The following is a 22,165-nucleotide window of genomic DNA, read 5'->3' as shown; positions in this document are numbered from 1 at the left end:
ACCCCAGCTCACCCCATTGGCGGGCGAGCCCGGAGCCATGCGAGTAAGAGTGCCATAGTCCCACGTGAGGTTGGATTCCAGTACGGTCTTGATACAAAAGCGGCAGATCATGTCGGATGAGAGTGCATAGGACGAGGATGAGCGATTGCAGGGCGGAACCGGGACGGGTGCGGGGAAGACGGCATATGTGGTAGGAAACACCCAAATTGGGCAGAACTATGATGGTATTCTCTAGTTGTTTTTGTGGAAGGTTGGGAAATCCCAGGGCAGGTGGACTGTCTGGAGAAAGGAAGGCACGTGGTCACACGGTTTTCCCCCCCCCCCACCCCCCCACACAGACAGCATCACCGTCTGGGCAATGAAGTCATCACCAACCCTGCTTTTCTATACGTACAGGTGAATCCACGGTGTTTACATTCATCAATCTTGGGCCCATGGCACCTTTCTGGCCACCATGCGTAGCATTCTCACAAAGGCAGCGTGTTTCTCCTTCTTCAAGGGTTTTGTGAAGCCATCTGCGGGCATATCAATGCCGTCGACGTGCCTGGCCTCCAGGAGCTTCCTTTCCGCCTATTCAATGGCCCATTTGTATTGAATGTCGATAGTCCGAGTGCGCGCCTTGTTGAGAGGGTTCATCACAGTGAGGTAGGCGTTCAGGCTGTCAGTAAACAGGATGGTCGGTTTCGGCTGCGGAGCTCCGCATTCCTACAAGATCCTGGCCACCCATAGATGTGCAGAGAGGGCGGCTGGCGCGAGGTTGGCGAACTCTGCCTCCGTCGTGCTGAGGGCAACAAATGTCTGCTTCTTCGTTTTCCATACGACTGGTGCCCCCGCTACAAATACCACTTGGCCACTGGTCGAGTGCCGTGATGGCATCCGGTCAGCCAAGGAGGCGTCTGCAAAGGTCAGCATTAATAGGTCCGCGATGGTGAGATCCGGGCCCCCGAATTCGAGACCGCGGTCCGCCGTGCCTTTCAAATTTTTCGCAAGAGGTGCTTCAAAAGGTCCAGGTGGGCTTGGGATGGTCCTACGTTGGCCTCGGCCAAGCGGGAAACTGTGTAAGCAATATCAGGCCGGGTGCCGTAGGCAACCCAGTTGAGCGCTCCCGTGTCCTTCATATAATAAGCCTTCTGCCGATCCATCAGTGGTTGCTACATCGTTGGCAGTTCGAAGTTGGCCGGCCAGGGTGTGGCGGCAGGATTGCAGTCATCTATATCCTTCTTCGCGAGGAAAGCCCTGACACGTAGGACTCCTGGGAAATGAATACCTTCCTGGCTTCTCGGTCGCGAATGACATCAAAGCCCAGGAATCGCTTGTCCTCGCCTAGTTCCTTGAGGTCGTACGAGCGCTTCAGGCCATCGCGCGTACGGTCAATAAGCTTGGTATCGGGTGCGGCGATCATGCCCAGTTCGTTGTTCCTGAAGGGGCAAGCGTCGGATTCCGGGCTCTCAAACCCTAGCGATTCCATCACAGGCTTGATCGTCGAGAACCAGTAGAGTAGGCTCTGCCGCAGTCCGTATAGTGACGCGGGGTCATCACTCCTCAAAAGAAACACACACCCAAAAACCACCCACACATCACACTTCTGCTGGACACGTCAACACGTGTGAAAGATGCAAAGAAAATGCGAACTGCTTCGCGAGTAGGACCTCAAATGTGATTCCGAGACATGTCTCCGTCTGCATGCGGGCACACGAAGGAGAATCCTCCCACCGCCGGAGCGGCGAGGCAGTGGTCGTGTTGAAACAAGTTGATATTGTCGGTGGGCTTGGTGGGGTCAATCTTGGTTGTCCCCCTGAAAACGAGGCTGGGAGGTTGAGCTCCCTTAAGTACATACAAAGGGTGGCTTGCGGGCAGCCATGGAATGCAACGGAAAAACAAAAAGTCCGGCTCCGCTTGATCTGCCTAGACGGCGACGGCCCGGGGTGCGAGGGCATCTATCTCCCTGAACCGCCTTCGAGAGCTAGAAACGGCTAATCATGGAGTACAGACCGAATTCGAGGAGTCACGCTTTCGACGAAGATGACCCCGCCCGGGTTTGCAGCGTTTGTAGGCATACGCTCCAATTGTCTGCCATGATTGGTTTTCGGATGATCTATCCGGGCTCCTCATTTTCGAAATGCTTCCTCGTTATACTACGGGCAGGGCTAAATATAAGTGACAAAGTATATACCTAAAGAAGGCTATTCTTAATTGCCCACTTATAGTAGAGGCTAAACTAATAAGTATCTTAACCGTATTTAACGAAGGGTAATGTCTCCTCTCTTACCTATAGAAATGTTAGGGTAGCTCCTATATCGAGCTAGCAAAGTCTAACCTTAAAATAATCTCCTTAGGCTTAACATTAAAGCTATTCTTTTCGACCTGCCTCTTAAGCGGCTTAGAGCCTCTAGCAAGTAAAATGTTAGCATAGTATAACAAACCTAGTCAGACTATCCTCTAAAAGGGTTTAGCTAAAGGTATATTATCTATAGAGTCTATAGGTTTAGTAAAGCCAAAAGGTTTATAACAATAGATTATCTCTTATAGTAATAATACTTAACTTAGGACTAAGACTATAATTCTATAATTACTAACTAAGGAGCTATTCTCCCCTATTAAAGGAGTGATTTTATAATATACTAGCCTTATAATAACTATAGATAAGTATATAATATTCTATTTAACTACCTTAAGGAAAGGAAGAAGAGAAAGTAAGTATAGGGGCCAAAGGAGGTTCTACTTCTTATATAGGGGTTATATATATACTCTAGTTAGGGCCCGGTTAGGTACCAGGTTAGGGCCTAACCAGGTCCTAAGCATATGCCCTACAAACGCCCTATAAACGTATATAAGTCTAGTCTAAAACTAGGTATAGCCTATTATCGATTAGCCTAGGTAGAGCCTAGGCCCGTAATATACCTCCCCTCTTTTCTTAGTTAGATACCTAGGTAGGTATTACAGATAAGCATATAGACGGCCTAGCAGGCTACAGCCAGGACATAGGACATTCCGATAGCTAATCACTTGACGGACTAATCAGAAGATTATCACCGCCAAGACTAAGGTCTTCACTAGTGATAATAACATATCACCGTCAATAACACAGAATCATAAGGTAAAAGGAGAAATAGTACTAGTAATAACTATTAAAGAAGGATAGACAATTATATATATATAACTAGCTAGTCACTCGTTAAGTAGACTCTAAGAGTTTACTAGTAGTAACAATTCTAATTACAGTACTTATACTAAGTATTGTTAATTATTATAAAAGACAACTCTAGTATTATTATAAACCCTTTAGCTTTACCAAATCCCTTAGATAACCTGCCTACTTGTCCTGCTTAATCTACCTTTGTCTAAACCCTTTTAGAAGAAGTCTAAGCCGGGTTTGTTATACGTTATTACCACTCCCTTTGTTCTATTATAGTTTAGAACAGAGGTGACTTTGACCTTAATATCGATATAGCTACTAACATTATAGCTAAATAGCTACTTACCTAGCTTAGTTAACTCTAGTAGCAGATCTAGGAGTTAGACTAGAAAGATAAGGCTACTTAGGCCCAAATTAAGGAACTCGAGAACGGCGAAAAGCACTTGTAGAAGTTAGTTAACGAGGCCTACGCTAAAATTAAGGCGCTCGAGACTACTAAAGCAAGCTATATTAAGATCGAACTACCTAGCAAATATAGAGGAACTAAGGAGGATCTTGTAGGATTCCTAATAAACCTTTGATCCTACTTCTAGCTTAATAATAATAAGTTTCTAGATAATAAAGCTAAAGTCCTCTATATAGCTATAAGACTAGAGGGTAAGGTACTTAGATAGTTCGAACCTATATAGAACGACTATCTTACTAAGGAAGATAAAGACGACTAAGATACGTTTATATAGGTAATCCTTTGATCCTATAACCATTTCGAAGAAGAGCTTTAGAAGGTTTTTAACGACAAAGATAAGAAGATTTATATATAAGAAAGACTTACTAATCTCTGATAGACTAAGTTAGTAGCCTTCTATACTATATAGTTTAAATAGAATATACTTAAATCTTAGCTTAACGATAAGATATTAATATAATTGTTCTATAATAGCTTAAAGGAAAAGGTTAAAGATAAGCTATATAAGTACGATCGGCTTAAGACCCTAGATAAATATATCGTATAGGCTATTAGAATCGATAATCGACTTTATATATAAGAGTAATAGAAATAAGGTTAAATAAATAGAACTATAGTTAAGGCTAATAACAAGAAAAAGCAAGCATATATTAATACCTTATATAGGATATACCCTAGAGCTATGGATATAGATATAGTATAGAAGCAAGACCGGAAAAAGACGACTAAAGACAAGTCTAATATTACCTACTATAACTATAGAAAGAAAGGGCACTATAAGTAAGAATGTCAAAGCCTAAAGAAAGAGTAGAAGACAGTCCCTAGAAAGGAAATTACGGTTATTAACGAAACTACTAAGGACGTTATTAAAGTAGCGGCTATAAGCTATAAAGATAGGGGTAGTAATATAGATAGTCTCGGATATAATAGCAATAGTAAAGACGAACAAGTACCGTACTCTAAACTAGTCACTATAGACCTAGAGACAGGTCTTGCCGAATAGGACACGATAGGAGAGTATATATTACCAATTTCGATTCTCCTAGCCTTAAGGCAATGGGGTTTTACGGTCATATAGAGGCAGGATAGATCGTAGATAACCGATACCTAAGGAAACAAAAGACCTAGACCTAATGTTCTATTCCTCTAGGAATAAATCGAATAGTACTATAATAAAGTTTTCTAACTTAATACGGAGCTACGCGAACGGGATAGACGTTTAACTCGACTTACCTAGTAGAGCGATAAAATAAAGGACAAGATAAGGGAACTCCGATGTATCGTAGAAACCTTTAAAGGAGAATAGCCTATGATATATAATAGGCCTGATAGCTATACTAAGTACCTTGACGACTAGTAACTTAGTAACAATATATAGAACCTAAAATACTAGTTTATATATATAAGCTATAGAAAAGACGAGCATATATAGGAAAGCTATTGGAAGAAACACTCCTATCTTAGCATTAGAGTACCTATAGTCTATATATAGTAGGAAGGATTTAAGAAAGAATTCTAATACTTTCTAGGTAACGCTATATAACTATACCCTCGATATAAGGTATATATACAAGCGCCCTAGTTTTAGTGTATAGTATACAAATGCCAATACTACTTCCGTGACAAATTCGAAAATAATCACTAGCCGACCTAATAAGAAAATAAAGACAGAAGCTTACACCCTATAGAATAGGTCTATAACGTAAGGAATAGAGTAGCCAAGTTACTCTAGAAAATCGAAGCTCGGAGTTTAGAAGGCATTATAGTAGTTCTAAAACGAGCCTAGCCTAGGTACTATAGAATAGGACAAGACATATAGGACTCGTGCTAGAGTAACGATTACCTCTATTACGCGGACGAAAAGAAGTCGCGAATTCGGGAGCTTCAGATAAAGCTATAGCATATACGACAGAAAGCAGAATAGACCTAATAGTAGGAAGCTATAAGCACTTAATGGCTTACGGAAATAAGCACGATCGACGAAGCTACTATTAGCTAAATAACCAAAGAGGTTAGCACTAACCTAGGAAACAGGTCAGGGCCCTTTAAGGGGCCTAGGAACTATTAACGCCTGTATAGTGGCGAGTAGTAGCGTAATATAGGAGGAACTAGTATAAGAGACTACTATATCGAGACCTCCTAGTAGAAATATAGGAAATCGCTATAATCTTTAGATGATGGTGGTAAGATAAGCGACTATAGATAATAACACAATGGAAATAGCACGAAATACTCGTACTAGTAGATAGTAGAGTAGAAATAAACCTGATTTCGCCGATACTTATAAATTAGCTATAAATACCCTAGAGAATAAAGCGGAAGTATAGCATAGTTAAAGAGCTATTTCCGACGTAATAGGTATATAGGGAGACTAAACCGATCGATATTACTATAGCAAGGAAAACTATAGTAATTATATTTAATATTATAGATATAGGTAATAATAAAGATATAATATTAAGGTTACTATAATATAAAGATTATAACCTAGATATTAGCTAAAAGAATAGTAGCTACCTATAATCTTAAATAGAGTTATATTTAACTAGTAAGATAAGGAATATATAAGGATTATAGGCAGACGATACTCAAAGAAAGGCATATCCTATAGATCTACTATAAGAGACAGATAATAGTAGGCAGACTACTATAAACTTTAAAAGAAGCAGTATAACGATACTAACGTTATAATAAGAGGAACAAGCTAAACCACCAATAGCTATTCTCTCCGTTAACAAATACGGAGTACTATAACTAGAGTAGTAGGTTAAGATAAAAGAAATCGCTAGCATTGCTATAGACGGAACCAAGTTCGTATACTATTAGAAAACCGAGAGACAAGACAAGACTAGGGAAGTACCAAAGGAATACAAAGGACACCTAGCATTTAAACCGAAACATCTAGAAGGATTGCCAGAATACGGCCTATAGGATCACGAGATTAAGCTTAAGGAAGGAGCATAACTAAAGTTCTTCAAGATTTACTATACGAGCTAGATATAGAACGAAGAACTTAAGTAATATTTAGAGGAGAACCTTTAAAGAGGATATATCTGCCTGTCGATATCGCTAGCAGGCTACCTAATCCTATTTGTGCCTAAGAAAGATAGAAAGCTACAGTTATATATTAATTATTAGTAACTTAACGAATAGACTATAAAAAATTAATACCTATTACCACTAATCTTATAGCTCTAAGATTAGTTAGCAGGAGCCTAATATTTTACGTATCTTAACTTACTATTAGCCTATAATTATATATAGATTAAAGAAGGCGACGAGTAGAAAATGGCCTTTAGGATACCCTATAGCCACTATAAGTACCTTGTCATACCATTCGGACTTACAAACACGCTAGTAACGTTCTAAGCCCTGATTAATCAAGCTATCTAACCCTTTCTTGACAAATTTACGGTATATTATCTCGATAATATACTTATCTTCTTTAAGACGATAGACAAATACCAGAAGTATATAAGAGTAGTACTAGATATGTTATATGTATATAAGCTATTAGTTAATAAGGAAAAGAGCGAATTCTACATTAGGAAGACGGTATTTCTAGGATACGAGATATCCCTAGGACAAATCCGGATAGAACCTTCAAAGGTCGAAGCCATCAAGGATTAGCTATAACTAATGTCAGTTATAGAAGTACAAAGTTTTATCGGGTTTACAAACTTCTACCGGATGTTCATTAGGAACTTTGGAGTGATCGTATAACCTTTGTACGAACTTACTAAGAAGAACGCTAAATTCTAATAGGAAGAGTAATACAAGCAAGCATTTACGTAGATCTATAACACCATTACTAAAGATCTAGTACTAGTGCTACTAGACCCTAAGAAGCCATTTGAGGTGGAAATAGACGCTTTAGACTACGCCATCGGAGGATAGTTAGGATAACAAGATAAATAAGGGAAGCTATATCCTATAGCCTTCTTTTTAAAGAGGCTCGATAGACTACGTCTTAATTATTTGATCTATAATAAGAAACTACTTATAATTATTAAAGCTTTTAAGGAATAGCGACTATACCTTAGTAGTATAATTGAACTAGTATAAGTATATATGGATTATAAGAATTTATGATACTTTATAACGACAAAGGAGCTTAATAGACGATAAATACGATGGGTAGAATTCCTTACGGAATTTAATTTTGAGATCTACTATAAGAAGGGTAAAGAGAACGTATAAGCGGACGCCTTAAGCCGATGAACAGATTATACGGAAAGACGAACGGAAATAACGCTACCGTTATTTAAGGAACGAATAGACGGAACGCTATATTATGAAACGTAGATACCTATAGAAGACGATCTACTCGACTCGTTCCTAGAATATTACGTAATCTTTCGAGAAGAAAGGATTAACGAGGTATAGTATTAAGTAATACCTAGACTAGTAGTATCTAATAGAGTAGAAGAAAAAGATAGGAAACTCTAGTACTAAGGCAAAGCGTATATCTATAATAAAGATTAATAGCTACGAATGATTTAAGAACTCTATAAGTCGAAACTCGGAGGATATAAAGGAGTTACGAAGACTATTGTATAAGTTAAGAAACATTACGACTTTCTATAGTTAACGGCACGAGTCAAGGAAGTTATATAGAACTACGATATCTATAATCGAAGTAAAATAGCACGATATAAGCCGTATAGGCTACTTTAGCTACTGCTAATAGCTAACAAACTATAGAGTTTAGTTACAATAGACTTTATTACGAAACTACTAGAATCTAAGGATATAGCTATAGGGGTAATCTATAATAGTATTCTCACTATAGTAGACTACCTGACTAAATAGGTATACTTCTTTCCCTATAAGGAGTCCTAGATAGTAAAATAGCTAGTATACGTGATTTATTGGTAAGTCGTATTAGTATATGCTTGGCCGTAAGAATAGATTACTAATAGAGATACCAAGTTTGTATTAAAGTTCTAGCAAGCGTTAATGTAACGATTAGGCGTTAATAGTAAACTATTAACGGCATATTACCTACAAACTGACGGATAAACGGAGCGACTAAACCAAGTTATCGAGTAGTACTTCCGTTCTTACGTTAACTACTAGTAAGACAACTAGGTCATGCTATTACTAACAGTATAACTCGCTTATAATATAACGCTAATAGAAATAACTAAAGTTATACTATTCTTTGGAAACTATAGATATAAAGCAGACCTTAGGTAAGGATTAGAGGTTATAGTGCTAAGAGTAATAGTCAAAGTAAAATAAATGTATATACTATATAAGAAGCTTAAAAAGGAACTTAAGTTTGTTAGAACTAGAATAAAGAACTACTACGACAAATATAGGCTTAAGGGACTTTGCCTAGAGAGGGGAGACAAAGTCTACCTAATTATACGAAACTTACGAACCAAACGACTAAGTACAAAGCTAGACTTTAAGAAGGTCAGACCCTTTATTATCAAAGAACGAATCTCGACATCTAACTATTGACTATTATTACTATTATCTATATAACTATAGATAGACATTTTTTATATTTCACTTCTCGAACTAGTGTTAAAGAACGCTAAAATCGCTATAAATATCGAAGCAGAAGACGAAGAGGAAGAATAGGACATCGAAGAAATTCTAGATTTATATATTATTAATAGGGAACTATAGTATCTGGTTAAATAGCTCGATTTTAGATTAAAGGACAACTTATAGGAACTAGTTAAGAATTTAAATTACCCTAAGAAACTAGAACAGTTCTACTGCTAGAACTTAGATCGACTATAGACATTAGCTTAGACAAAACGGCTAAGTCGGCCTCTAATAAATCTAGGCCTAAAGAGGACTAATTAAATAGGACGTTAGCACCCTAGGACTATATATCACTAACAACACGTACCTTGGAATCCTATACCCTCTGTTCTTCCGCCTCTATTTCCTCTAGAGACTATATACCTTGACGAAACAGCTCGGAACCCTACTCCTTCAAGAAACGTTTCTAGCGACAAAGACGAGCTAATCGACCGATAGCCGTCTGAAGTTAAGTCTGAAGAACGAAAAGGGCCTCTTTAGTATTAGCCTCTTCTTGTTCTACGCGTTTCTATTTAGATATAATCTTTGTCATTATAAAAGATTAGCTATAAATATTAAGGTAATAAATAAGGCTATAAATAAGTAGATACTATATTAGAATTATCATAAGAACGACCTTAATATATATACTTGCTATAGCAAGAAGAGCCTAACGCTATATGATAAGCTAAGTTCTGCTTAAAATACTACGAACATAGTATAATATCTACGCTAGAAGAATTAATAAAAGAAGCAAGCGTAGCGTGTTGTTAGGATTTCGAAGATCGACACTTAGAGATACGATCTACCATCTCGTTAGTTATTAGCAGTATAGAAAAAGGAAAAAATTACGAGGTATACATAGAAAAGGACGTTAGCGCTATTTGAAACGGCCTAGGATAGGCTTTTAGGTCGAAAGCCTTAAAGGAGGGGCATCGTGTCATGGAAATATATATATAGGATACCGCTTAAGCTGCCTCCCTAATAGGCTAATAGGATAGTAGGAATGATAGGCTAATTAAGATAGGATTACACTTAGCAAGAAATAATCTTAGTAGAGGATTATTAGCTTATGATATAAGCTAGGTAAGCTAGTACGGAGGATTACTACGACTATTAGTGATCTTAGGATTATATATATATATAGATAGTCACTTGTTATAGTGGACTCTAGGAGTTTACTAGTAATAGTAACCTATAATTATAGTACTTATACTAAGCATCGCTAACTACTATATGTGACGAACCTAACTTAGACTTCTTTTAAAAGGGTTTAGATAGAGATAAATTAAGCGGGACAGGTGTATAGGTTATCTAAGGGATTCGGTGAAGCCAAAGGGTTTATAATAACACTAGAGTTGTCTCTTACAGTAGTTAGCGATGCTTGGTATAAGTACTATAATTATAGGTTACTATTACTAGTGAACTCCTAGAGTCTACTATAACAAGTAACTATCTATATATATATATAATCCTAGGATTACTAATAGTCGTAGTAATCCTCTGTACTAGCTTACCTAGCTTATATCGTAAGCTAGTGATCCTCTGCTAGGATCATTTCTTGCTAAGTGTAATCCTATCCTAATTAGCCTATCATTCCTACTATCCTATTGGCCTATTAGGGAGGCGGCTTAGGCAGCGTCCTATATATATATTTCCGTAACACGATGCCCTTCCTTTGAAGCTTTCGACCCGAAAGCCTATCTTAGGCCGTTTCAAATAGTACTAACGTCCTTTTCTATATATACCTTGTAATTTTTTCCTTTTTCCGTACTGCTAGTGACTAATGAGATGGTAGATCGTATCTCTAAGCGTCGATCTTCGAAATCCTAATAGCATGCCACGATTACTTCTTTTATTAATTCTTCTAACGTAAATATTATACTATATTTATAGTGTTTTAAGTAAAACTTAGCTTATTATATAGTATTAGGCTCTTCTTACTATAGCAAGTATATATATTAAGGTCGTTCTTATAATAGTTTTAATATAGTGTCTACTTATTTATAGCCTTGTTCATTACCTTAATATTTATAGCTAATCCTTTATAGTAACGAAGATTATATCTAAATAGAAACGCGTAGAATAAGAAGAGGCCGATGCTAAAGAGGCCCTTTTCGTTCTTTAGACTTAACTTCAGACAGCTATCAGTCAATTAGCTCGTCTTTGTCACTAGAAACGTTTCTTAAAGGAGCAGGGTTCTAAGCTGTTTCGTTAAGGTATATAGTCTCTAGAGGAAATAGAGGCGGAAGAACGGAGGGTGCGGGATTCCGAGGTACGTGTTGTTAGTGATATATAGTCCTAGGGTGCTAACGTCCCGTTTAATTAGTCCTCTTTAGGCCTAGATTTGTCGGAGGCTGACTTGGCTATTTTGTCTAAGCTAGTGCCTATAGTTAATCCGGGTTTTAGCGGTAGAACTATTTTAGTTTCTTAGGGTAGTTTAAATTCTTGACTAGTTCCTATAAGTTATCCTCTAGTCTAAAATCGAGCTATTTAACTAGATACTATAGTTCCCCGTTAATAATATATAAATTTAGAATTTCTTTGATGTCCTATTCTTCCTCTTCATCCTTTGCTTTAATGTTTATAGCAATTTTGGCGTTCTTTGACGCTAGTTCAAGAAGTGAAATATAAAAAACGTCTATCTGTAGTTATATAGATAACGGTAATAATAGTCGATAGTTAGATGTCGAGATTCGTTCTTTGATAACGAAGGGTCTGACCTTCTTAAAGTCTAGCTTTATACTTGGTCGTTTGGTTTGTAAGTTTCGTATAATCAGGTAGACTTTATCTCCCCTCTCTAGGCGAGGTCTCTTAAGCCTATGTTTGTTATAGTAGTTCTTTATTCTAGTTTTAACAAACTTAAGTTCCTTTTTAAGCTTCTTATATAGTATATATATTTGTTTTACTTTGACTGCTACTCTTGGTATTATAACCTCTAGTCCTTACCTAAGGTCTGCTTTATATCTGTAGTTTACGAAGAATGGTATGACTTTAGTCGTTTCTATTAATGTTATATTATAGGCAAGTTATACTATTGGCAATAGTATGACCTAGTCATCTTGCTAGTAGTTGACATAAGAATAGAGGTATTACTTGATAACTTGGTTTAGTCGCTCTATTTGTCCGTCGGTTTATAGATAATATGCCGTTGACAGCTTGCTATTAATGCCTAATTGTTACATTAACGCTTGCTAGAACTTCGATACGAACTTGGTATCTCTGTTAGTAATCTATTCTTACGGCTAAGCGTATATTAATATGACTTGCCGATAGATTATGTCTGCTAGCTGTTCCGCTGTCTAGGACTCCTTATAGGGAAAGAAGTATACCTATTTAGTTAGGCGGTCTACTATAGTAAGAATACTATCGTAGATTACCCCTGTAGCCGTGTCCTTAGATTCTAGTAGTTTCGTAATAAAGTCTATTATAACTAAACTCTATAGTTTGTTAGCTATTAGCAATGGCTAAAGTAGCCTATACGGCTTATATCGTGCCGTTTTGCTTCGATTACAGATGTCGTAGTTCCGTATAACTTCCTTAACTTATACCATTAACTATAGAAAGTTATAATATTTCTTGACTTATATAACAGTCTTTATAACTCCTTTATATCCTCTAAGTTTCGACTTGTAGAGTTCTTAAATCATTCGTAGCTATTGATCTTTATTATAGATATATACTTTGCCTCGGTACTAGAGTTTCCTATCTTTTTCTTCTACTCTATTAGGTACTACTAGTCTAAGTATTACTTAATACTATACCTTGTTAATCCTTTCTTCTCGAAAGATTGTATAACATTCTAGGAATATGTGACGAACCCAACTCAGACTTCTTCTGAAAGGGTCCAGACGGAGGTGGGTGAAGCAGGACAAGCAGGCAGGTCGTCTGAGGGATTCGGTGAAGCCAAAGGGTTCACAACAACACTTAGAGTTGTCTCTCACAGTAATCAGCAATGCTTGGTATGAGTACTGTGATTGTGATTGTTACCACTGGTGAACTCCCAGAGTCCACCATAACGAGTGACTAGCTAGCTATATATACACAATTGTCTGTCCTTCTTCAATAGTTATCACCAGTACCACTCCTCCTTTCACTTCGTGATTCTGCGTTGTCGACGGTGACATGTTATTATCACCAGTGAAGACCTTAGTCTTGGCGGTGATAATCTTCTGATTGGTCCGTCAAGTGATTGGCTGTCGGAATGTCCCGCGTCCTGGCTGCAGCCTGCCAGGCCGCCCATGTGCTTATTCGTGACACGATGCCCCTCCTTCAAGGCTTTCGACCCGAAAGCCCTCTTAGGCCGTTTCAAATAGCGCCAACAACCCTTCGCTTGTGAGTACTGCATTCTCCCTGTTTCTGCGTCGTGGTCGCCATGTTGACAAAATGCCGATAGAGAAACGGAAGTCGCATTCTGCACGTTACCGTGCTTCCCTTGCTCAGAACATCGCTGAGAACGGTTTTGTCGTTATGCCTTGCTCTTGGTGCGCGTCGCAAGGCCTCGTTTGCAAAATGATCGCGCGTACGAAGCGTTGCGAAGCCTGCGTTCGTCGAGGTCGTTCTTGCGATGGCTCTGGCATACCGCTTTCTTCCTGTAAGCACGTTTTCTTCTTCTTTTTTTTTTTTTTTTTTTTTGAATGTGATTCCTGATGTTCGTTCTAGTGGATCGCATTCTCCAGGAGCAGCGTCGTATCAAGGATGCTGAACGTCGTGCCGAACTTGAGCTGGATGAATCTCAACGCCGTCTGGAAGAAGCCCAGCGCGAGTTGTCCGAAAAGCTTGCGCGGCTCCGGCGTCTTCGTCAGCAGAAGGAGTTTTTGGTGGAGAAAGGTGCCGACATGGTGGCGCGTGGTCTGTCGACCTTGGACGAGTTGGAGGAGGTTGAGCGGCAAGAGACGCCTGCTATGCCCTCGTCACAGATTAATGATGCCGTCGATGCTGTCGACTGGGGCGCCGTCTTTGGTTCTGTCCCGGGTTTTCCTTTGGTCGATCCGGATTCTGCCGGTGGAACTGTTCCAGTTTCTCAGGGCAGTTCAAATTCTTGACTGGTTCCCATGAGTTGTCCTCTGGTCCAAAATCAAGCCATTTGACCAGGTACTGCAGTTCCCCGTTGATGATGCGTGAATCCAGAATTTCTTCGACGTCCCATTCTTCCTCTTCGTCCTCTGCTTCGATGTGCGTGGCAACCTTGGCGTTCTTTGGTGCTGGTTCGAGAAGTGAAATATGAAAAACATCCGTCCGTAGTCGCATAGATGACGGTAACGATAGTCGGTAGTTGGATGTCGAGATTCGTTCTTTGATAACGAAGGGTCCGACCTTCTTGAAGTCCAGCTTCGTGCTTGGTCGTTTGGTTTGCAAGTTTCGTGCGATCAGGTAGACTTTGTCTCCCCTCTCTAGGCGAGGTCCCTCGAGCCTGTGTTTGTCGTAGTAGTTCTTCATTCTGGTCTTGACAAACTCGAGTTCCTTTTTGAGCTTTTCATGCAGTGCGTGCATCTGTTCTGCTTTGACTGCTGCTCTCGGCACTGTGACCTCTGGTCCTTGCCTAAGGTCTGCTTCATATCCGTAGTTCGCGAAGAACGGTGTGACTTTGGTCGTTTCTGTCGGCGTCGTGTTGTAGGCGAGTTGTGCTGTTGGTAACAGCATGACCCAGTCGTCTTGTTGGTAATCGACGTAAGAGCGGAGGTATTGCTCAACAACTTGGTTTAGTCGCTCCGTTTGTCCGTCGGTCTGCGGGTGATATGCCGTTGACAGCTTGCTGTTGACGCCTAATCGTTGCATTAACGCTTGCCAGAACTTCGATGCGAACTTGGTGTCTCTGTCGGTGATCCATTCTTGCGGCCAAGCATGCACTGATGCAACTTGCCGATAGATCACGTCTGCCAACTGTTCCGCTGTCCAGGACTCCTTGTAGGGAAAGAAATATGCCCACTTAGTCAGGCGATCTACTACAGTAAGAATACTGTCGTAGGTCACTCCTGTGGCTGTGTCCTTGGATTCTGGCAGCTTCGTGATGAAGTCCATCGCAACTGAACTCCATGGTTTGTCAGCTGTTGGTAGTGGCTGAAGTAGCCCGTACGGCTTGTGTCGTGCCGTTTTGCTCCGATTGCAGATGTCGCAGTTCCGTACGACTTCCTTAACTCGTGCCGTTAACTGTGGAAAGTCGTAGTGCTTCTTGACTTGTGCGACAGTCTTCGTGACTCCTTTGTGTCCTCCGAGTTTTGATTCGTGGAGTTCTCGAATCATTCGCAGCTGTTGATCCTTGTCGTGGATGTACGCTTTGTCTCGGTACCAGAGTTTCCCATCTCTTTCTTCCACTCCGTCAGGTACCACTGGTCCGGGTGCTGCTTGATACTGTGCCTCGTTGATCCTTTCCTCTCGAAAGATTGCGCAGCATTCTAGGAACGAGTCAAGTGGATCATCTTCCACGGGTGTCTGCGTTTCGTGGTGCAACGTCCCGTCTGTTCGTTCCTTGAACAACGGTGGTGTTGTTCCCGTTCGTCCTTTCGTGTGATCCGTTCGTCGGCTTAAAATGTCTGCTCGTGCGTTTTCTTTGCCCTTCTTGTAGCGGATCTCGAAGTTGAATTCCGCGAGGAATTCTGCCCATCGTATTTGTCGTCCGTTGAGTTCCTTCGTCGTCGTGAAGTATCGCAAGTTCTTGTGATCCGTATACACTTGTACCGGTTCAATCGTGCCGCTGAGGTATGGTCGCCATTCCTTGAAAGCTTCGACAATCGCAAGTAGTTCCTTGTCGTGGATCGGATAATTGAGACGTGGTCCGTCGAGCTTCTTTGAAAAGAAGGCTACAGGATGTAGCTTCCCTTGTTCGTCTCGTTGTCCCAATTGTCCTCCGATGGCGTAGTCTGAAGCGTCCGTTTCCACCTCGAATGGCTTCTTGGGGTCTGGCAGTACCAGTACTGGATCTTCGGTAATGGCGTCGCGGATTTGCGTGAATGCTTGCTCGTGTTGCTCTTCCCATTGGAATTCAGCATTCTTCTTGGTGAGTTCGTGCAAAGGTCGTGCGATCGCTCCAAAGTTCCTGATGAACATCCGGTAGAAGTTCGCAAATCCGATGAAACTTCGTACTTCCGTGGCTGACGCTGGTTGTGGCCAATTCTTGATGGCTTCAACCTTTGAAGGTTCCATCCGGATTTGTCCGGGGGATATTTCGTATCCCAAAAAGACTGTCTTCCTGACATGGAATTCGCTCTTTTCCTTGTTGACTGATAGCTTGTACGCGTGCAGCGCGTCCAGCACTGCTTTCACGTGCCTCCGGTGTTCGTCCATCGTCTTGGAGAAGATGAGTATGTCGTCGAGATAACATACCGCAAATTTGTCGAGAAAGGGTTGGATAGCTTGATCAATCAGGGCTTGGAACGTTGCCGGCGCGTTCGTAAGTCCGAATGGCATGACGAGGTACTCGTAGTGGCCGTAGGGTGTCCTAAAGGCCGTTTTCCACTCGTCGCCTTCTTTGATCCGTATGTGGTTGTAGGCCGATGGCAAGTCAAGACGCGTGAAATATTGGGCTCCTGCCAACTGATCTCGGAGCCGTGAGATCAGCGGTAACGGGTATCGGTTTTTCACGGTCTGTTCGTTGAGTTGCCGATAGTCGACACATAACCGTAGCTTTCCGTCTTTCTTTGGCACAAACAGGATTGGGTAGCCTGCTGGCGATGTCGACGGGCGGATATGTCCTCTTCGAAGGTTCTCCTCCAAATATCGCTTAAGTTCTTCGTTCTGCGTCTGGCTCGTGTGGTAAATCTTGAAGAACTTCAGTCGTGCTCCTTCCTTGAGCTTGATCTCGTGATCCCATGGGCCGTGTTCTGGTAATCCTTCCAGATGTTTCGGTTCGAATGCTGGGTGTCCCTCATACTCCTTCGGTACTTCCCCAGTCTTGTCTCGTCTCTCGGTTTTCTGATAGTATGCGAACTTGGTTCCGTCCATGGCGATACTGGCGATTTCTCCTGTCTCAACCCACTGCTCCAATTGCAGTGCTCCGCATTCGTCAACGGAGAGAACAGCTATCGGCGATTCAGCTCGTTCCTCCTGTCGCAATATCGATGTCGTTGTGCCGCCTCTTCCAGAGTCCGTAGTGGTCTGCCTGCCACTGTCCGTCTCTTGCGGTGGATCCGTAGGACATGCCTTTCCTTGAGCATCGTCCGCTCGCGATCCTTGCGCGCTCCCCATCTTGCTGGTCGAATACGACTCCGTTCGGGGTCGCAGGTGGCCACCATTCTTCCAGCTGATGTCCGGGTCGTAATCTTCATGCCATGGTAACCCCAATATCATGTCTTTGTCGTTGCCCATGTCCACGATGCTGAATACGACTGCTGTGGTCTTCCCTGCCACAGTGATGTCGATCGGTTCGGTCTCTCTGCGTACCCATTGCGTCGGAAATGGCCCTTTGACTATGCCATGCTTCCGCTTCATTCTCCAGGGTATCCGTAGCTGATTCACAAGTGTCGGCGAAATCAGATTCATCTCTGCTCCACTGTCCACTAGTGCGAGCATTTCGTGCTGTCTCCATTGTGCTGTTATCCACAGTCGCTTGTCTTGCCGCCGTCGTCCAAAGATTGCAGCGATTTCCCATGTTTCTGCCGGGAGGTCTCGATATAGTGGTCCCTTGCGCCAGTTCCTCCTGTACTGCGCTACCACTTGCCGCTGCACGGGCGTTAATGGTTTCCGGGCCCCTCGAAGGGCCCTGACCCGTTTCCCAGGTCAGTGCTGACCTCTTCGGTTGTTCGGCTGATAGCGGCTTCGTCGATCGTGCTCATTTCCGTGAGCCATTGAGTGCTTGCGGCTTCCCACCATTGGGTCCGTTCTGCTTTCCGTCGTGCGTGCCATAGCTTCGTCTGAAGCTCCCGAATTCGCAATTTCTTTTCGTCCGCGTGATAGAGGCAATCGTTGCTCCAGCACGAGTCCCATGTGTCTCGTCCGGTTCCGCAGTGCCTAGGCCAGGCTCGTCTTGGAACTATCGTGATGCTTTCTGAATTGCGGGCTTCGATCTTCCAGAGCAATTCGGCCGCTCTGTTTCCTGCATCGTAGACCCATTCCACAGGGCGTAAGCCTCCGTCCCCGTTTTCCTGTCGGGTCGGCCAATGATTGTTTTCGAATTTGTCGCGGAAGTGATATCGACATTCGTGTGCCACACACTGAAACCAGGGCACTTGCGCATGTGCCTCGTGTCGAGGGTGCAGTCGCATGGCGTCGCCTGGGAGGTATTGGAATTCTTTCCCGAATCCTTCCCATTGTACGTGGACCGTAGGTACTCCAGTGCTGACATAGGAGTGTTTCTTCCAGTAGCTTTCCCACGTGCGTTCGTCTTTTCCGCGGTTCGCGCGCATGAACTGGTATTCTGGGTTCCGCACGTCGTTGCTGAGTTGCTGATCGTCAAGGTACTCGGCGTAGCTATCGGGCCCATCATATGTCACAGGCTGTTCTCCTTTGATGGCTTCCACGATACGTCGGAGTTCCCTCATTTCGTCCTTCATCTCTTCGCTCTGCTGGGCGAGTCGAGTCAAGCGCCCATCCCGTTCGCGCAGTTCCGTGTTGAGTCGGAAAACTTCGTTGCGGTACCATTCGATTCGTTCCTGGAGGAATAGAGCATTGGGTCCGGGTCTTTCGATTCCTTGGGTGTCGGTTGTCCACGATCCATCCCGCCTCTGCGTGACTGTGAAACCCCACTGCCTCAAGGCTGGGAGAATCGAAACTGGCGGTGCATATTCTCCTGCCATGTCCCATTCGGCAAGACCTGTCTCTGGGTCCACAGTGACCAGTTCGGAGTACGGTGCTTGTTCGTCTTCACCGTTGCCGTCGTGTCCGAGACTGTCCGTGTCACTGCCCTTGTCTTCGTAGCTCGTGGCCGCTACTTCGATGACGTCCTTGGTGGTTTCGTCGATGGCCGCAATTTCCTTTCCAGGGGTTGGTTTCCATTCTTTCTTCGGGCTTCGGCATTCTCGCTTGTAGTGCCCTTTCTTTCCGCAGTTGTAGCAGGTAACATTAGACTTGTCTTTGGCCGTCTTCTTCTGGTCCTGCTTCTGCGCTGCATCCACATCCATGGCTCCGGGGTGCGTCCCGTACGAGGTACTGACGTACGCTCGCTTTTTCTTGTCGTTGGCCTTAACCGTGGTTCCGTTCATTCGACCTCGTTTCTGCTGCTCTCGTGCGTAGAGTCGATCATCGATCCTGATGGCCTGCGCGATGTATTCGTCCAGAGTCTCAGGCCGATCGTACTTGTACAGCTCGTCCTTGACCTTTTCCTTCAAGCCGTTATAGAACAATTGCATCAACGCCTCGTCGTTAAGCTGAGACTTGAGCATGTCCTGTCTGAACTGTGCGGCGTAGGAGGCTGCTGACTTGGTCTGTCGGAGATTGGCGAGTCTTTCTTGCGCATGGATTTTCTCGTCTTTGTCGCCAAAGACCTTCCGAAGCTCTTCTTCGAAACGGTCGTAGGATCGAAAGACTGCCTGCGTGAACGCGTCTCGGTCGTCTTCGTCTTCCTCGGTGAGATAGTCGTTCCACGTAGGCTCGAACCATCTGAGTGCCTTGCCCTCTAGTCTCGTGGCTGCGTAGAGGACTTTGGCTTTGTCGTCCGGAAACTTGTCGTCATTGAGCCGGAAGTAGGATCGGAGGTTTGTCAAGAATCCTGCGAGATCCTCCTTGGTTCCTCCGTATTTGCCAGGTGGTTCGATCTTGATGCGCTTCGCTTTGGCGCCCTCGAGTGCCTCGATTTTGGCGTAGGCCTCGTTGACCAACTTCTGCGAGTACTTTTCGCGGTTCTCGAGTTCCTTGATTCGAGCTTGAGCAGCCTTGTCTCTCTGGTCCAACTCCTGGATCCGCTGCTGGAGTTGACCAAGCTGGGCGAGCAGTTGTTCGGCCGTGACGTTGGTATCCATGTCGGTGTCGAGGTCGAGGTCTCCTCCGTTCTGAACCATGACAGAACAAAGGGAGTGGTAACAACGTGTGACGAACCCAACTCAGACTTCTTCTGAAAGGGTCCAGACGGAGGTGGGTGAAGCAGGACAAGCAGGCAGGTCGTCTGAGGGATTCGGTGAAGCCAAAGGGTTCACAACAACACTTAGAGTTGTCTCTCACAGTAATCAGCAATGCTTGGTATGAGTACTGTGATTGTGATTGTTACCACTGGTGAACTCCCAGAGTCCACCATAACGAGTGACTAGCTAGCTATATATACACAATTGTCTGTCCTTCTTCAATAGTTATCACCAGTACCACTCCTCCTTTCACTTCGTGATTCTGCGTTGTCGACGGTGACATGTTATTATCACCAGTGAAGACCTTAGTCTTGGCGGTGATAATCTTCTGATTGGTCCGTCAAGTGATTGGCTGTCGGAATGTCCCGCGTCCTGGCTGCAGCCTGCCAGGCCGCCCATGTGCTTATTCGTGACAGAATAAGTCGAGTAGATCGTCTTCTACAGGTGTCTACGTTTCATAATGTAGCGTTCCGTCTATTTGTTCTTTAAATAACGGTAGCGTTATTTCCGTTCGTCCTTCTATATAATCCGTTTGTCGGCTTAAAGCGTCTGCTTGTATGTTCTCTTTGCCCTTCTTATAGAAGATCTCAAAATTGAATTCTATAAGGAATTCTGCCTATCGTATTTGTTATCTATTAAGCTCCTTTATCGTCGTAAAGTACCGTAAATTCTTGTAATCTATATACACTTATACTAGTTCGATTATACCACTAAGGTATAGTCGCTATTCCTTAAAAGCTTCGATAATCGTAAGTAGTTCTTTATTATAGATTAGATAATTAAGACGTAGTCTATCGAGCTTCTTTAAAAAGAAGGCTATAGGATATAGCTTCCTTTATTTATCTCGTTATCCTAACTATCCTCTAATAGCGTAGTCTGAAGCGTCCGTTTCTACCTTAAATGGCTTCTTAGGGTCTGGTAATACTAGTACTAGATCTTTAGTAATGGCATTGTAGATCTATATAAATGCTTGCTTATATTACTTTTCCTATTAGAATTTAACATTCTTTTTAGTAAGTTTGTACAAAGGTCGTACAATCGCTCTAAAGTTCCTAATGAATATCTAGTAGAAGTTTATAAACCTAATGAAACTTCGTACTTCTATAACTAACGTCGGTTGTAGCTAATCCTTAATGGCTTCGACCTTTGAAGGTTCTATCCGGATTTGTCCTAGGGATATCTCGTATCCTAGAAATACCGTCTTCCTAATATGGAATTTGCTCTTTTCCTTATTAACTAATAGCTTATACACGTATAATATGTCTAGCACTACTCTTATATACTTCCGGTGTTTGTCTATTATTTTAGAGAAGATAAGTATATTGTCGAGATAATATACTGTAAATTTGTCGAGAAAGGGTCAGATAGCTTAATCAATTAGGGCTTAGAACGTTGCTAGTACGTTTGTAAGTCCGAATAGCATAACAAGGTACTTATAGTAATTATAGGGTATTCTAAAGGCTATTTTCTACTTATTGCCTTCTTTGATCTATATATAGTTATAGGCCAATAGCAAGTCAAGATATATAAAATATTAGGCTCCTACTAACTAATCTCGGAGCTATAAGATTAGTAGTAATAGGTATCGGTTTTTCACAGTCTATTTGTTAAGTTACCAATAGTCGACGTATAACCATAGCTTTCCGTCTTTCTTAGGCATAAATAAGATTAGGTAGCCTGCTAGTGATGTCGACGGGCGGATATATCCTCTTCGAAGGTTCTCCTCTAAATATCGCTTAAGTTCTTTGTTCTATGTCTAGCTCGTATAGTAAATCTTAAAGAACTTTAGTTATACTCCTTCCTTAAGCTTAATCTCGTAATCCTATAGGCTATACTCTAGTAATCCTTCTAGATGCTTCGGTTCAAATGCTAGGTGTCCTTTATATTTCTTTAGTACTTCCCTAGTCTTATCTTATCTCTCGGCTTTCTAATAGTATATAAACTTAGTTCCATCTATAGTAATACTAGTGATTTCTCCTGTCTTGACCTACTACTCTAGTTATAGTACTCCGTATTTGTTAATAGAGAGAA

At 42.3% G+C, this 22,165-nt stretch overlaps 2 protein-coding genes across 2 annotated transcripts; one reads left to right on the top strand and one right to left on the bottom strand.

The window, feature by feature from the left end:
- Positions 1-300: 300 nt before the first annotated feature.
- Positions 301-7,489, bottom strand: MYCTH_2135602 (uncharacterized protein; the record flags this gene model as incomplete). The annotated part of the gene is made up of 6 exons (XM_003665991.1): positions 301-658; positions 710-781; positions 844-896; positions 1,032-1,130; positions 1,268-1,418; positions 7,485-7,489. The coding sequence occupies 6 exons, from the start codon at positions 7,487-7,489 to the stop codon at positions 571-573; spliced, it is 468 nt and encodes a 155-aa protein (XP_003666039.1). The 3' UTR covers positions 301-570.
- Positions 7,490-13,529: 6,040 nt separating this feature from the next.
- MYCTH_2069072 (uncharacterized protein) lies at positions 13,530-14,363 on the top strand (the record flags this gene model as incomplete). The annotated part of the gene is made up of 3 exons (XM_003665990.1): positions 13,530-13,737; positions 13,806-14,161; positions 14,274-14,363. The coding sequence occupies 3 exons, from the start codon at positions 13,530-13,532 to the stop codon at positions 14,361-14,363; spliced, it is 654 nt and encodes a 217-aa protein (XP_003666038.1).
- Positions 14,364-22,165: the final 7,802 nt, after the last annotated feature.

This window comes from Thermothelomyces thermophilus, chromosome 6, assembly GCF_000226095.1.
Source record: "Thermothelomyces thermophilus ATCC 42464 chromosome 6, complete sequence".
Lineage (NCBI taxonomy): Eukaryota > Fungi > Ascomycota > Sordariomycetes > Sordariales > Chaetomiaceae > Thermothelomyces > Thermothelomyces thermophilus.
This window is presented reverse-complemented; position numbering and strand designations above follow the sequence as displayed.